The sequence below is a fragment of the Dinoponera quadriceps genome, unplaced genomic scaffold, assembly GCF_001313825.1.
Source record: "Dinoponera quadriceps isolate SergipeBrazil2010 unplaced genomic scaffold, ASM131382v1 scaffold3990, whole genome shotgun sequence".
Lineage (NCBI taxonomy): Eukaryota > Metazoa > Arthropoda > Insecta > Hymenoptera > Formicidae > Dinoponera > Dinoponera quadriceps.
In genome coordinates, this window is record NW_014557982.1 from 201,660 (window position 1) to 214,011 (window position 12,352).

The window sequence follows — 12,352 nt, forward strand, 5'->3', positions numbered from 1 at the left end:
CCCCCCCCCTTACCATTTATCCCGTAGCCGCTGCTCATTAATAATAAAACGTTATTACATCCGTCGCATATATTACGACTGTAGCCGCGCGCGCGATTCCGCTGTACGTTTGATAACACTCGGTATCTAGCGGCGGCGGCGGCTAGGTAGGGTAGGTAGGTATCGCGCAACGGAATGCTAAGTGCGCGGCCCGAGTTATGCAATAAGAGCCGTTATATCTGGAAATATTGAGGTGGCCGAGGTGGCCGGGAATCGGGTTAATGAGATGCCACTAGCTATCTCGAGTACTCGGCGAGTAACGAACGGCGAGAGCGTTCGTACCGTCAGTGCGGTTGTCCGATTTTTCGCTTTCTTTCAGCGACGAAAGCGTCTCGTCCCGACCGAGAAATCATCCATCTTCCTTCGAAAGGAACGCCGATACGTCGATAATATTTCATTCCTTCCACCCTCCTCCCCCCCTCCCGTCGGCGAATTCCACCTCATGAGATCTCTCGACGTATCCTCTCGGAAAGCTGAAAGGAACTGAAGCACGCATAAATATTTTGTAACAGTCGAAAATACGCGAAGAGATTCTCCATAGTCGCTGTTGTCGTCGCCTCCGTCTTCCGGATTAAATCCGATATCTCAGCCCGCAGCACGGGGGGCCGGCGCACACGACGCTAATAACAGCGGAACAGCCCGCGAGGCGACGGAAATCGCGGTTGTCTTCGCGGATTGTTCGGCTCGGGGCGAAAATCGATAGCACTCTACGTGACTCGAGTCGCGGCAATTATAACGGGCCATTCCGCCGGCCGGCGCCGTAGAGAGGGGAGGCAAAAAGCTGGAAAAGAGGAGGGATTGGATTATTTTACCTCTCCGTACGTCGCGAGACAAATTGCTCCGACGCGATGCAACGAGGGGCCGGAATTGCAATTTCATAAATTCGAGTGGCGGCCGCCACCGCCGCTTCCGGTAATGCGCAGCTACTGCATCATTCCGTAGTCTCCTTACGTCGTTCCATCTCCAACATTCTCGCCCTATCTCTTCCTCTCTCGTCTCTTTCTCCATCTATGGAGTCTCTCTCTCTCTCGCTTCCTCGTTACCTCGATTCTCCCTCTTTCTCACTTCTGGCCTAGCTTTCGCTCTCTATCTCTCCCTCTTCCACTCTATCTCTTCCTCTCACGCCCTATTTCTCCTCGTCCCGTGGCCTATCCATCTTACTTCCGCCGTCCGGAAGGACAAACTTGATAATTACTATATCGCCGTCGCTCCTGCTCGAACAAGCCGAGGAAATCCTCCAGGCGCGTCTAGCTGTTTTATTTTCCCGTGTCACTTTTATTCTTTCACAGGCTCTCCCTTGGGCTCCGGCTGGAGAAGTCACTCCCTCCCTGTCTTTCTCTCTTTTTCTCGGCGATCTTCCTGCTCGACGCGTTACCGCCGGCGCGCTGAAGTACGTCGCTCGCGAAGAAACGCTCTTACGTGGAATTAAACTCCACCCTTTTATTCGCGCGTTTTCGCGACAGCGCGAGGGGAAAAATCGTGAGAACTTTGCGGAAAATACGTGCGTTCTGTTTGACTTTTTCAGCAGCGACAACAAGTAGCGTTCTATAAAAATTTCCATCCCACGGTGACGGCTACGGCGACGACGGCGGCAGCGAACTTAATAATCACGAATGCAGTATGGCGCTGGGCCGCTGAAAATTCCATCTCCCTCGCGCTCCGCGCTGTGGAAATTCCCTCCGGTGTCCACTTTAATTTCTCTGTCGTCCTTTTCCTTCCTCCGACATCTGCATGCCTCTGGAGAGCGAGGAAAAAAGGATCACTCGACGATCTTTCTCGGCTCGACCTCGCTCGCTCGCCCGCCCGCCNNCCACCCGTTTCCCCTCGCCATTTACTTTTCCACGATAAATTCATTCCGGGACGCCTCTTGCGACTGACAGCCTTCATCTTGCCGCTTGCATACCGTATTTCTCATATAAATATAAGTCACCTGCGATAACCCGAATGGCGGCTCGCGTGAAAAGGTCCCGGAAGGGGCCGTCGAAAGAGACGATGCGCGAATCCACTTCTGGAAATACGGGGACAACGCAAACAATGGAAATTTGCGGGTTGAACAAACAGTTGATCAATAAGTAATAAGCGGAACGGCAAATAACGCGATCGTGCAAAACAATTTACGTACATTCGAGTTCCGGCGCATAGATTTACGTAAAATAAATAGTAATTTATATGGAATCGCAACGAGAATGTTATTTATGCGAAGTCGCATTTGCGCGAAAGCATTGCGCGCGCGCGCTGTTTACTTCCTGTAAGATATTCGAGAAGTTCGTAAATATTCCGTTCTCTCTTTCTCTCTGTCTCTCGCTCCCTCTCCATCTCGCTCTCTGTAAGCCGCGGGTTATTCGCCCCGTCGTAGCGCGAAACGCGTCAGGAACGGATAAGTTGCAACCGCGGAAAATCCGTAGGGAAATAAGCCGAATCGTATCGGCGAGACTACAAATTGTCATTCCACTCTCGGTGCCCGTAAATTCGGTTTATCCGCGTGCGTAAAAAGGAGACGTGTACACCGTTCGCCGCCCGGCGGTCGTTCGGTATTATTTCGCGACGGTTGTTCACGCGAATAATCGAAAAGGAAACACGACGCCGGTCTGAAACTTCGCGTCGACGAAATCGTCCTCGCAAAGCAGAAATGATCGAGGAATCGTCTCGGCGCGCGCGACACCTCGACATTGTCGTCATTACACCGCTATTAGATATTATAACGCCCCGGTGGTACACGATTGCTCTCCACGAGCATCCCTATCTTTCGTCGGACGACCCTCGTCGTCGTCCCACAGTCCTCACCCCGTCCCGTCGATTCATCCTCTCGCTTTACATCCGGCGCGTCGGATGCGACGATCGTTAATCGCGCGCATCTTCCGAGCGAGGTTGCGTCCGGTCCGTTCTGCACTGTCGGGGGAAAGACGGAAAAAGCGTATCGGGCCGCGACGTGCAGAACCAACCCCCCGGGTAATAACATCACGATAGCATCGGCCACTCGGTATCGCCTCCTATCGACTATCGCCTCTCGCTCTCTCTCGCCCCGGCGAGAGAAGATGCGATCTCTCAAACGAGGGACCCATGTGCCGGACCGGCCGGCAAATACCCGGGCTAACTTAGTTGGATAGTATATGGCGTGGGCGCGTGTGATATGGCTAACGCTAACGCTTAAGTACATACAGGCCACCTAGGCTAGCGGCAGCTGTGTACATCGGGTGTCCCGGATTTGTCCGAGGCTTCCTTCCACGGAATAAAAGCGTGTCGGTAAGGTCCCCGAGCTCCCGGCCGAGATCTCCATCTAGAGTCGGATGTCTTTCTCTTTTACCTTATTCCATCGGAGAAATATTCTCGGCGGAGACGGCCGAATCGCTCGGAAGACGACGAGCCGAGTTTCGTCGCGCGGAAACACAATTCGGCGAGCTTGGCAACGTGCGAAGTTCCACGTACGTGTCGCGGAGACACTCGCGGATGGAATCTCTCGGCCGACGTTTTGTCTCCGTTTCGCGTCTCAGTTTTGCCCCCGAAGTTCGCTTGCTCGTAACAGTGCGCGCACGGGAGATTCTCTTCCAGACTTCGTGGCAACTTCCGGGCGAAAATGCGGAAAGATCGCGAAGTTCATGCACGCTCTCGATAAGAAAGCGAGATATACGCGAAGCCGGAAGTTGCGGCGAAGACGACGGGATAGTTCCCGCTTCCTTCCCTCCTCCTCCTCCGGAAGAGGGAAGTACATGGTTTGCGGGAAATTTTAATTAACGGACAACAAAGACCTCTCGTAAATGGAGTGCCTCGGCGAGATCTCGCGGGCTTCAAAGTTCGGCGTCGCCCAGCAGAGCACCGAAAGGCGGAGGAAAATACACCTGCCGAGGGCCGGCTCCATATGAAAATACGTCGCGACGATGTTTCCAAGTAGTAGTTCACCCCTTCCCTCCCCCCGCCGCGTCGCGTATCCAGGAGTAAAGTATACCCGGGGAGAAATTTTTACTCCCGCGGATAAGATCAATCTTAGGGAGCGAGCGACGTGACCGCGACGCGTGCGTCCGTACGCTGCCCGGTGCGTTTGGCCGGCTGCTTCGACGCTATGAACGCAGTTTGAGTCGGCATTCGGCCGCTATTCCAATTCGGAGATGCCGCAATTGAATATGCGATGCCACTAACGCATCGGAGCAACAAATCGACGCCGGGATAATGAGGGAGTCGGTGATAAACATCACTGAATTGCATAATACATTTGTTCCTCTCTCTCTCTCTCTCTTCCTTTCTCCCTCTTTCTCTCTCTCTCTCTCTCTCTCGCTGCATCTTTTCGCAAACACCATTTCCCCGGCAGATTCACCCTGCCCAACTTATTCGAATTTCCAAAGAATTATCTCGAGAGACCGAAATATGAAATATTTCACGGCGAGGACGGCGAATTAGAAATTGATCCGCCGCGTTGCAGCCCGCCAATTGAATCTCGCGAGGACGATTGCATCGAATAACGTCGCTTCGCCGCTTGTGTGATATTTTCCTTCTATTTATTTCCGGCAGGAACGACAGATCGCAGCTGTTTAAAACGCCGCGCCGTATAAATGCCGAATATAAATTGGCGCGTAGATACGTTCTAACGGTGAACTGCCATTTCGCTCGTTGGAGCGCGGGAGGACCCTTAAAATCGCGAGGACGAAAAAGTCTCTCCATCTCCGCGACATGTATCGTAAACTTTGCGAGGCGAACGAGATGCATGCGCATAAGCCGAGGACGAGCGAACATCGGCCATCACCGAAGAAGGGAAGGACATGCGAGAGCTCGGGGGGGGGNGGGGGGGGGGGGGGCAATACCTCCGGTGAAAAATCGCGGATACATCGAGCGATGCATATTTCATGCGCTACTTCACAGCGAAATGAAAATCCCGCTCCTTCTTCTCGTCGCACCGCGTTGACACCTCCGTAGAGGGACTACGGCGAAGTTTCGCGCTCGTAATTAGCGGAAGAGCGAAGGCGGTGCACTTTTCGCGGGGGTCTCTCTCTCTCTCTGCCCCGTGATTTCAGCGAAATTCTTAAATTACTTGGATCAAGTTTCGCGGGGATATTATCGAGCCCGAGTAAATTCCGGCAGAATAAGCAAATTAGCGAGCGAAGTAAAAATGCGATTACGCGGGAGAAGTTAAGCCGACGCGGAGTCCCACCCGGAGCCGATTTCATCTATTGTGCTTGGGCACACTTTCGAAACTCGTTTAAAAACATTCGCGTCCAGTTACGCGTTAACGTCCCAGCGAAACGCACACCGATGCGCGATGCATTAAAGATGTATCGCCCTCGGAAGTTTCGCGACTACGGCGCGAACGGGGCCACCTGAAGAGCCGAAGCGCGCCGACTTGTTCCGTAATGACGGGATAAGATAATAATTTACCGATGGATTATCGGATTGTTTGCATTCCCGCTGAACGTCTGCGTTTCTCCGCAGGCGCAAGCTGCTGCCGGCGACCTCTCAAAATAAACCAGTATTCTTCGCCTCCTCTGTTTCTGTACCAACGGCCACGGTAGCGGCAGGTGTTTCTGCTCGCTCTCCGCCGCGGCACGTCCTGCCCTCCCTCCTTCCCTACCCTCTTATTCGTTCGTTCGTTGATTCTCATTGCGTACGTGCGACAGCGTATCGACTTCCGCCAACGAAAATTACTCATTAAACCAGCTGTCGTTCTATACGTGAGCCTCTTTAATAAAACGCTCGCCCAGCCCGTTCCATTAACGGCACGTCTCGCGCGCTGACGCTTCGCAGATCGTTATAACGACCCAGCGGTGGCCGGGGGGAGGCGTCACAGATTCCCGCGAAGTTAACCGGCAAGAGAACGCGACATTGTTATCCTGCTCGTGCGGAACTTAATTCGCCTGTGAACTTTCCAACTCTCCCTCGCGCGAGAGGCCGCGGTCTGTAAAGGAATCCGCGGAGGAGGCGATAAAAATGTACGAGAGGAGAGACTTGAAACATAAATGATTGAAATAAAGGAGGTACTCTCTGCGCGGGGTCCACGGCTTCTCTTTCTTTCCGCTCTCTCCTGACGCTGGGCGAAAATTGAGTCCTCCGAGGGACTCGCCTCCCTCCCACCCATCCCCTCTCTCCTAACGACAATGGACACAGTTTTGAGCGAGCGAGTTGCGCTGCGAAACGGCCGACTGTTAACGTCGTCGACTCGTAACCCCCCGTCGTAAGATCACCCGCGATTTCCCGTCGAAGGAGAGATCCCGCTCGTTCAATTATACGCCATCCTCCATCGGGCCTTGTACGGCGAGCGCGTCGTCCGGCCGGGTAGTTTCACGTACGACAAATTGTCCGGCTAATGACCCGATCGTTCGTTTAATTGTTACGGCCGCGCGCGCACGTTCGCCGACAACAGTTGTACGCGGAATTGTTTCTCGCGATTGCGCCCGCCACGAACAACGATCTGCCGTGCGATACCGCCGTCCAAACATAATATCGCGCGGCCTGCAACGAACGACCGACGCGATGCTCCGCGGTTAGTATTTACATCGGCGCTCTTGTGACTACTGCGGATTCGAATAATCCCGGAGAGCAGTCCCGCGCATAGTCCGAACATAGTCGGATAACTACCGGCCTGTAGTAAACCTGAATCTGCTGCTGCTGCTGCTCTCGCAACTATTAACCGTCGCACTCTCTCTCTCTCTCTCTCTCTAGTTTTGATTGCTCCGATCAATAATTTCCTCTCTCGACGCTCTCGCGAAAATTCGCACACGCGCGAGCGTCCGACTGCTCTGCCGGCCGATCGATTAGCCGACGACCGGTTAGCGATTAAGCTGGCTTTATTTTAACAGAATCCCCATTGCGTACGCTCGGTCGCGAGCGAGTCCGACGTCACGCTGGATTTATAGATGTTTCGTACAGGGAAAATATAGGTATTATGGAATATCCCGTCCAAAGCTTTTTTTTTAAGATAAATCGAAAACTGTTAAAAATAATTGAAATTAGTTTTCGCTGAGTTGTGTAAGGCCAAGTATTTTTTTTTTTTTTCATAACGTGTGCCTAACAAATTTCGTTTATTTGTAATAAGTTTAATGTTATATCAATCGTTTTGAAGGGTAGATTTTGGAAGGGCAATATGGAATAGGTAAGAATTTATAATCTTCTTGGAAGATTATAAATTCATATTATAATCTTCTTGGAAGATTTTTATTCTTGATTTTGATTGAATTTGTATTGATGCAATTATTACTCGATTCAAGACGAAAGATATTCTAAGAATATTATAATATTCTCGCTTACGTATGAGAATATGTATCTTAATTTAAAACGAACTTTTCTATGTAATTTTACATGTGATGAAAAGCGACCAAGAGTCTGTAAGATAAATTAACTGTTAACTAAAAGTTTAAAAACCTACCTGATGGAATAATGAAACGCAGAAAATGTAAAATTAGACGTACCAGTTTAACACAATCTCGTACTAGGCTGCCGCTTTGTAAGTTAGGTCAGGGATCCAGCGGCTAACAATTTCATTAAATTTCTAAACTATCCGCTAAATTACAACACTTATAACAGGCTGAAAATCCTGATATTCCATATTATCCGACTATTTCATATTATTCTCACTTCCTCTACGCGTAGATTTCCAATTCTGCTGAAGAGACATGCGCGAATATTTCGCGAATGTCGGCGATAGGATAATATCGAAAAGCGAACGCGAGGGAGATTTATGCGAGTCTCGCGCGCACATTTCGCAGCTGAGAGAGAGAGAGAGAGAGAGAGAGAGAGAGAAAGAGAGAGAGAGGGAGACGGCGTTACTATCACCTGCACGGGTATTGATCTTTCTTCCGGAAACAGCGTGTATGAACGGTGACGGGGAGTCCGGCGGTTTAACAGCGCAGCGACGAAGTGTATACATTTTACAGGAGAACACGGTGATGTTTAAACGCGCAGCACTAAAGGCAGAACGACTCGTTACGGAAGCGCGAGAGAATGAAAGAGAGAGAGAGAGAGAGAGAGAGAGAGAGGAATGGAGGGAAGGAAAGAAAGGAAAAAAAGAAAAAGAGCGAAAACGGAGTCGGTGGTGGTGGTTTTCGCTCACCGCTCTCTCCTTTCCATTCGGCGGAAATTTATCGTCGCGATTCTCCGGAAGAAGGGCGTGAATACGATCGTTGTCGAAGCGTTCGCGTTTTGGTTCGAGTGCGGGGACGGACGAAAGAGCGGAGGCGCCTCTGGGAACGCAACAAGTCCGCGAGATGCCTTCTTCCAACTTGTCGTTATCTTTTTGTGTCGTTGGAACTTGGCCAATGATGGCCCCCTCGTCAGCCACTCGCATCGGTTTCACCCTATCCTCTATCTCGCTCTCTCTTTCCCGCCCTCCATCCTCCCGTTTTCGCTTCCTCCGGTGTACTTCTACCTCCGAGGTTTCCTTTTGATAGCGCTCGATTATCAGCCTGGCGCGTCGCGATCCTCCCACGATAATTGATCGCATCTCTCTTGGAGAGGCCACGGTCTTTGTCAGACCTAAAGCGCGTGATCTCTCGATCGCTACAAAAACGAAACTAAGAAGCGTGCGATATTTTTCACGTTCACCGTGCGATATCGATGGATATTTGAGAAACGTCATTCGCAAAGCACGATTATTCGTATTTTATGCGCGAAGCGCTCCGGAGAGCCGCATGAAGAATTTGAAATGCTCTCTCGAGAAATAAGACCCTTCGTTCTCAAGTTGGACGAACGTTCCGCTCATAATTGATGGATCATCTTCGGTGGCGCAGCCAAGCTAGCGCGAAGCCGCAATTAGAAATCCTCGTTTGACAGCGCGTCATTAAATCGTCACGGCTTACCGGAAGCCGCTTACGGTACATACGGCGGCTTTGGATAGACGTTCGCGCCGCCACTCTACCATATCGAGGCTGCAAATTTCAGAGGGCTCTGTACTTCCGGCTGCAGGGAGCGCGCTGTGCGCCGCAACGATCAGTCATCCGGATTCACGAAACGCAGCCTCAACCGCATCGCGCAAAGCGCCTCGACAATGATATTACCCTCGCTTGCACCGCGCTTTGTGCATCGATGAAGTTTCCTCTTAAACCTTCGAGAATATATCGGCTTCTCGATTATTTCGAATATAATTATGTTACGATATGACAATACAATAATATAGTAACATCATATACATGTATTGTATTATTGTATTAATGACCTTAAATTATTGACTGTATAACGAAGTTGAAGTTATCAGTTTCACGCGTCCCTCGAAACTGCGAAACATTTTTTCAAAACCTTGGTCTTCGAGAAATCTCAATTATTTAAAACAGGCAGTTCTCTATATCAAGTTATGGAATATGATTTTGATATGATAACATGCATATAGAATATATTATTATATATGTTACACAATAACATAAATTAAGATTATCCAGCGATAGTATTTCAAGTATGACTAAACTGAGACTCCCGTCCCGAATCGATCGCTTCTCACCCGAAGTTACGTTGCTTTTCTTTCAAGAACTTCTCGACCGAGTCTATGGCGACTCGTGCAAGAGAACACCAAGCAGCGCTCCATTCAAGATCGAAGGTTAAGTGTTACGCGTGCGAGTTCGTTTACCCCGGTGCTTCCGTTCGTAGATGCACCGTCGGTACTCACCGTACCTAATCACGAGGGCCATATTATATCATCGACCTATCCCAACGCACAGGCCGGCACGTCAGTCCGGACGCGGGGGAGTCATCTATTATCTCCACACGAAGGATTCCGCGGTCGTTTGTGTGAATTAGCGTATCTGCGAGTTACACGGACAGTCTCATTGATCGCCATTAGGGAACACCGCTTTGATTTTGTAGCCGACGCGACCGCCATTCCACTTTAATGCCCGCCGGTGCTCGCACGTACAGCCATCGGGATGGACGCCGAAGCTATCTTCCGTAATGAGAACAATCGAAGAGGAATATCCCGAGGTATTCCGAGGCTCCACCGAATCCGGCGGGGAAAAAAGTCCGACGGAGAGCCGTCGCGAAGAACCGTCGTGGAACCGAGAGGTTCTTCCTCGTTTCAACAAACCGACGATGGAAGCGTTTCTCGCGTGAAGCACTAAAGGACGCTGCTAGAGAAAGAGAGAGAGAGAGAGAAGGAGAAGAGACGAAAGAGCAGCGATTTTCGCCGGTTGGATCTTCCCGATGGTCGTTCGTGAGAAAAAGAGCTCCGAATGAAAACGTCGCGCGAGGAAAAATCCGCGCGCGACCGGCAATCAGGATTCTCGCGGGCGTGTTCTGCCCTACCTCCCCCCCCCCTCCCCCCGCGTCGTCCGCCCGATTTCGTAGTCCGGAGAAATAGCATTTTACTTATCCCAGGGGTTACTTCTAATGCGACTGAGAAAGAAATACGACGCTACGTGTCCCGCGTGTTTCTCTGTTTCGCAATTTCAGTGATTCGTGCCGCGACTCCGAAGGCGAGCGGCGACGTGGCGCGCGAAAGCCGCGCGGGCAAACTTCTGAATAGGCGACACGTCGATACCGATGTGCCGTGTAAAGAGCTTTTCACGTGACGGCCACACGACGACACACCGCCGACGGACGCGAAATTCGCGCCGGCCGTCCGCGGACGGCTTATTAATATTGCACGCCTCGCGCCGGCGGACTAAAGTTTTATCGGGCCGCGATTTGCTCGTTTTGTCCCGCGCCAGCGTTAACTTTGCCGATAACTTCGCGAAAATGGCAGGACGTGGTGTTAACGCAGTCCCGGCTATCGCGCAATCTTGCGCACATTCGGAAGAGAAATCCCTTTATCGATAAATATCTGCGACTAGTATTTGCAGTTTTGAATATTCATCGTCTCTATTATATCTTCCCGGCATAAATACACAGGGAGACGGTCGAGACTGTGTGTGTGTGTGTGTGGACCGCGAAACAAATTAATCGCGAATTTGTACTTTCACGCTGAAAAGAAAGTTTTCGCGACTCTGATTGATCTGAGACTACAATTGTTATATAGAATGCTTCTATAGTGACTATAATTTTCATGAGGTTAACAATTCTCTTTCCCTCAGTGTAAGTACGAGGTTCTTTCCGCGCGGTCACCCGTTCGCCCCGTTCCTCCAGCTTCGTTCTAGCCCTGACGAGATGTGCTCGTATGTTCACAGGCAAAATTCCGCGTGATGGTGGAGGAGAACGCAGCGACCGGCGCCCGGCTGGACGGCGAGCTGGAACGCGCCAGAGGCGAGTGCGCCACTCTTCGGGGTGAGCTGCGCGACGTCCGCGGCGCCTTGCCGATCGTGCTGAACAACAACAACGCCGGTGCGGCCGCAGCAGCCGCGGCAGCGGGTAACGGCGGTACCAACAGTAACAACAATTCCGGCGCGGCCACCGGCGCGAATCCCAGCCAAGAAACGGAGCTGCAGCAACAGTCACAGCAGGACGACGGCAAGAGACTCAGCGCCGGCAGCAGCCCGATCGAGAAGAGGAGCTCGGCCAGCGACAAATCGGCCAGTCCCATCGAGAAAAGAACCAGCCCGGTGGACAGGAAGGAGAGAACCAGCCCCATCGATCGTCGAGCCAGTCCTATAGGTTCGTTCGCCAATTCCTCTTGCTTTTCGAATTTCTAATTAGTTTTCGTGCGTTAATAAAGATTATTATTATTACTCATAGTTTCGAAGCCCTGTGAGAAACCGATTTTTTTTTCCAATTTTTGCGCGCTTCCTTTCTCTTTCTTTCCATGAAAGATGTAAAAAACGTTCCTTCTCTACAAATCTTTTCACATTTCTCTAGGAAAGATTGAAAAATAAGAACGTCTTTTTTTCAACTACTTTTTTCCGAGCCTTTAAAACTATAGTCCGAAATCCAATTAAGAATTGCTCGGAACAAGCAATTTCGGACCTCGGGAAATCTTCGATGCGGGGACGACGTTCTTAGAGGAATGATGACGTCGTTCGACTCTTCAGTGAAGAATCTGAATTTTTCATGACTCGTTCTCGTATATAACTATGTAGACAGTCTGGGAATTTTCGTAAAAGTTTCGGGAGAAATATCAGACTTGGAAACTGGGTTATCTAAATTCCTCGAACGCGTATAAGCGATATCAGAACCGTATAATTCTCGTGATATTCCTCCGGTGAGATCTCTCGGGCTCTCGCGACTGTTTTATACTGTATTCGTCCGCTTTCTTGTGAAAGTCTCGCGGTAAAGCACGCTCAAACACGGCAAGTCCATCAGAAGAGAGAGAGAGAGAGAGAGTAATCAGCTTAAAATGTAATTAACGATGTAAAAAGCTGCTTCGCGAATGAAAAGATGTTCGCGCGTGAAAATCTCGCCGTGGGGAAATGCGATCCCAAGGGTGCGTCCCATGGTTTGAATGCGCTCTATACGTTCGGAGTTTATATTTCGCGAA

General features: G+C 50.6%; 1 protein-coding gene across 6 annotated transcripts in view; it reads left to right on the plus strand.

Annotated features, from left to right (window-relative positions):
• The window catches only part of LOC106749567 (kazrin), a 157,299-nt gene that overhangs the window by 110,316 nt on the left and 34,631 nt on the right, over positions 1-12,352 (plus strand). For all 6 annotated transcript variants that reach the window (XM_014629180.1, XM_014629183.1, XM_014629177.1 and 3 more), the window contains exon 3: positions 11,109-11,532. In XM_014629180.1, the coding sequence (XP_014484666.1) occupies positions 11,109-11,532 (424 nt within the window). The remainder of the gene's footprint in view (positions 1-11,108; positions 11,533-12,352) is intronic.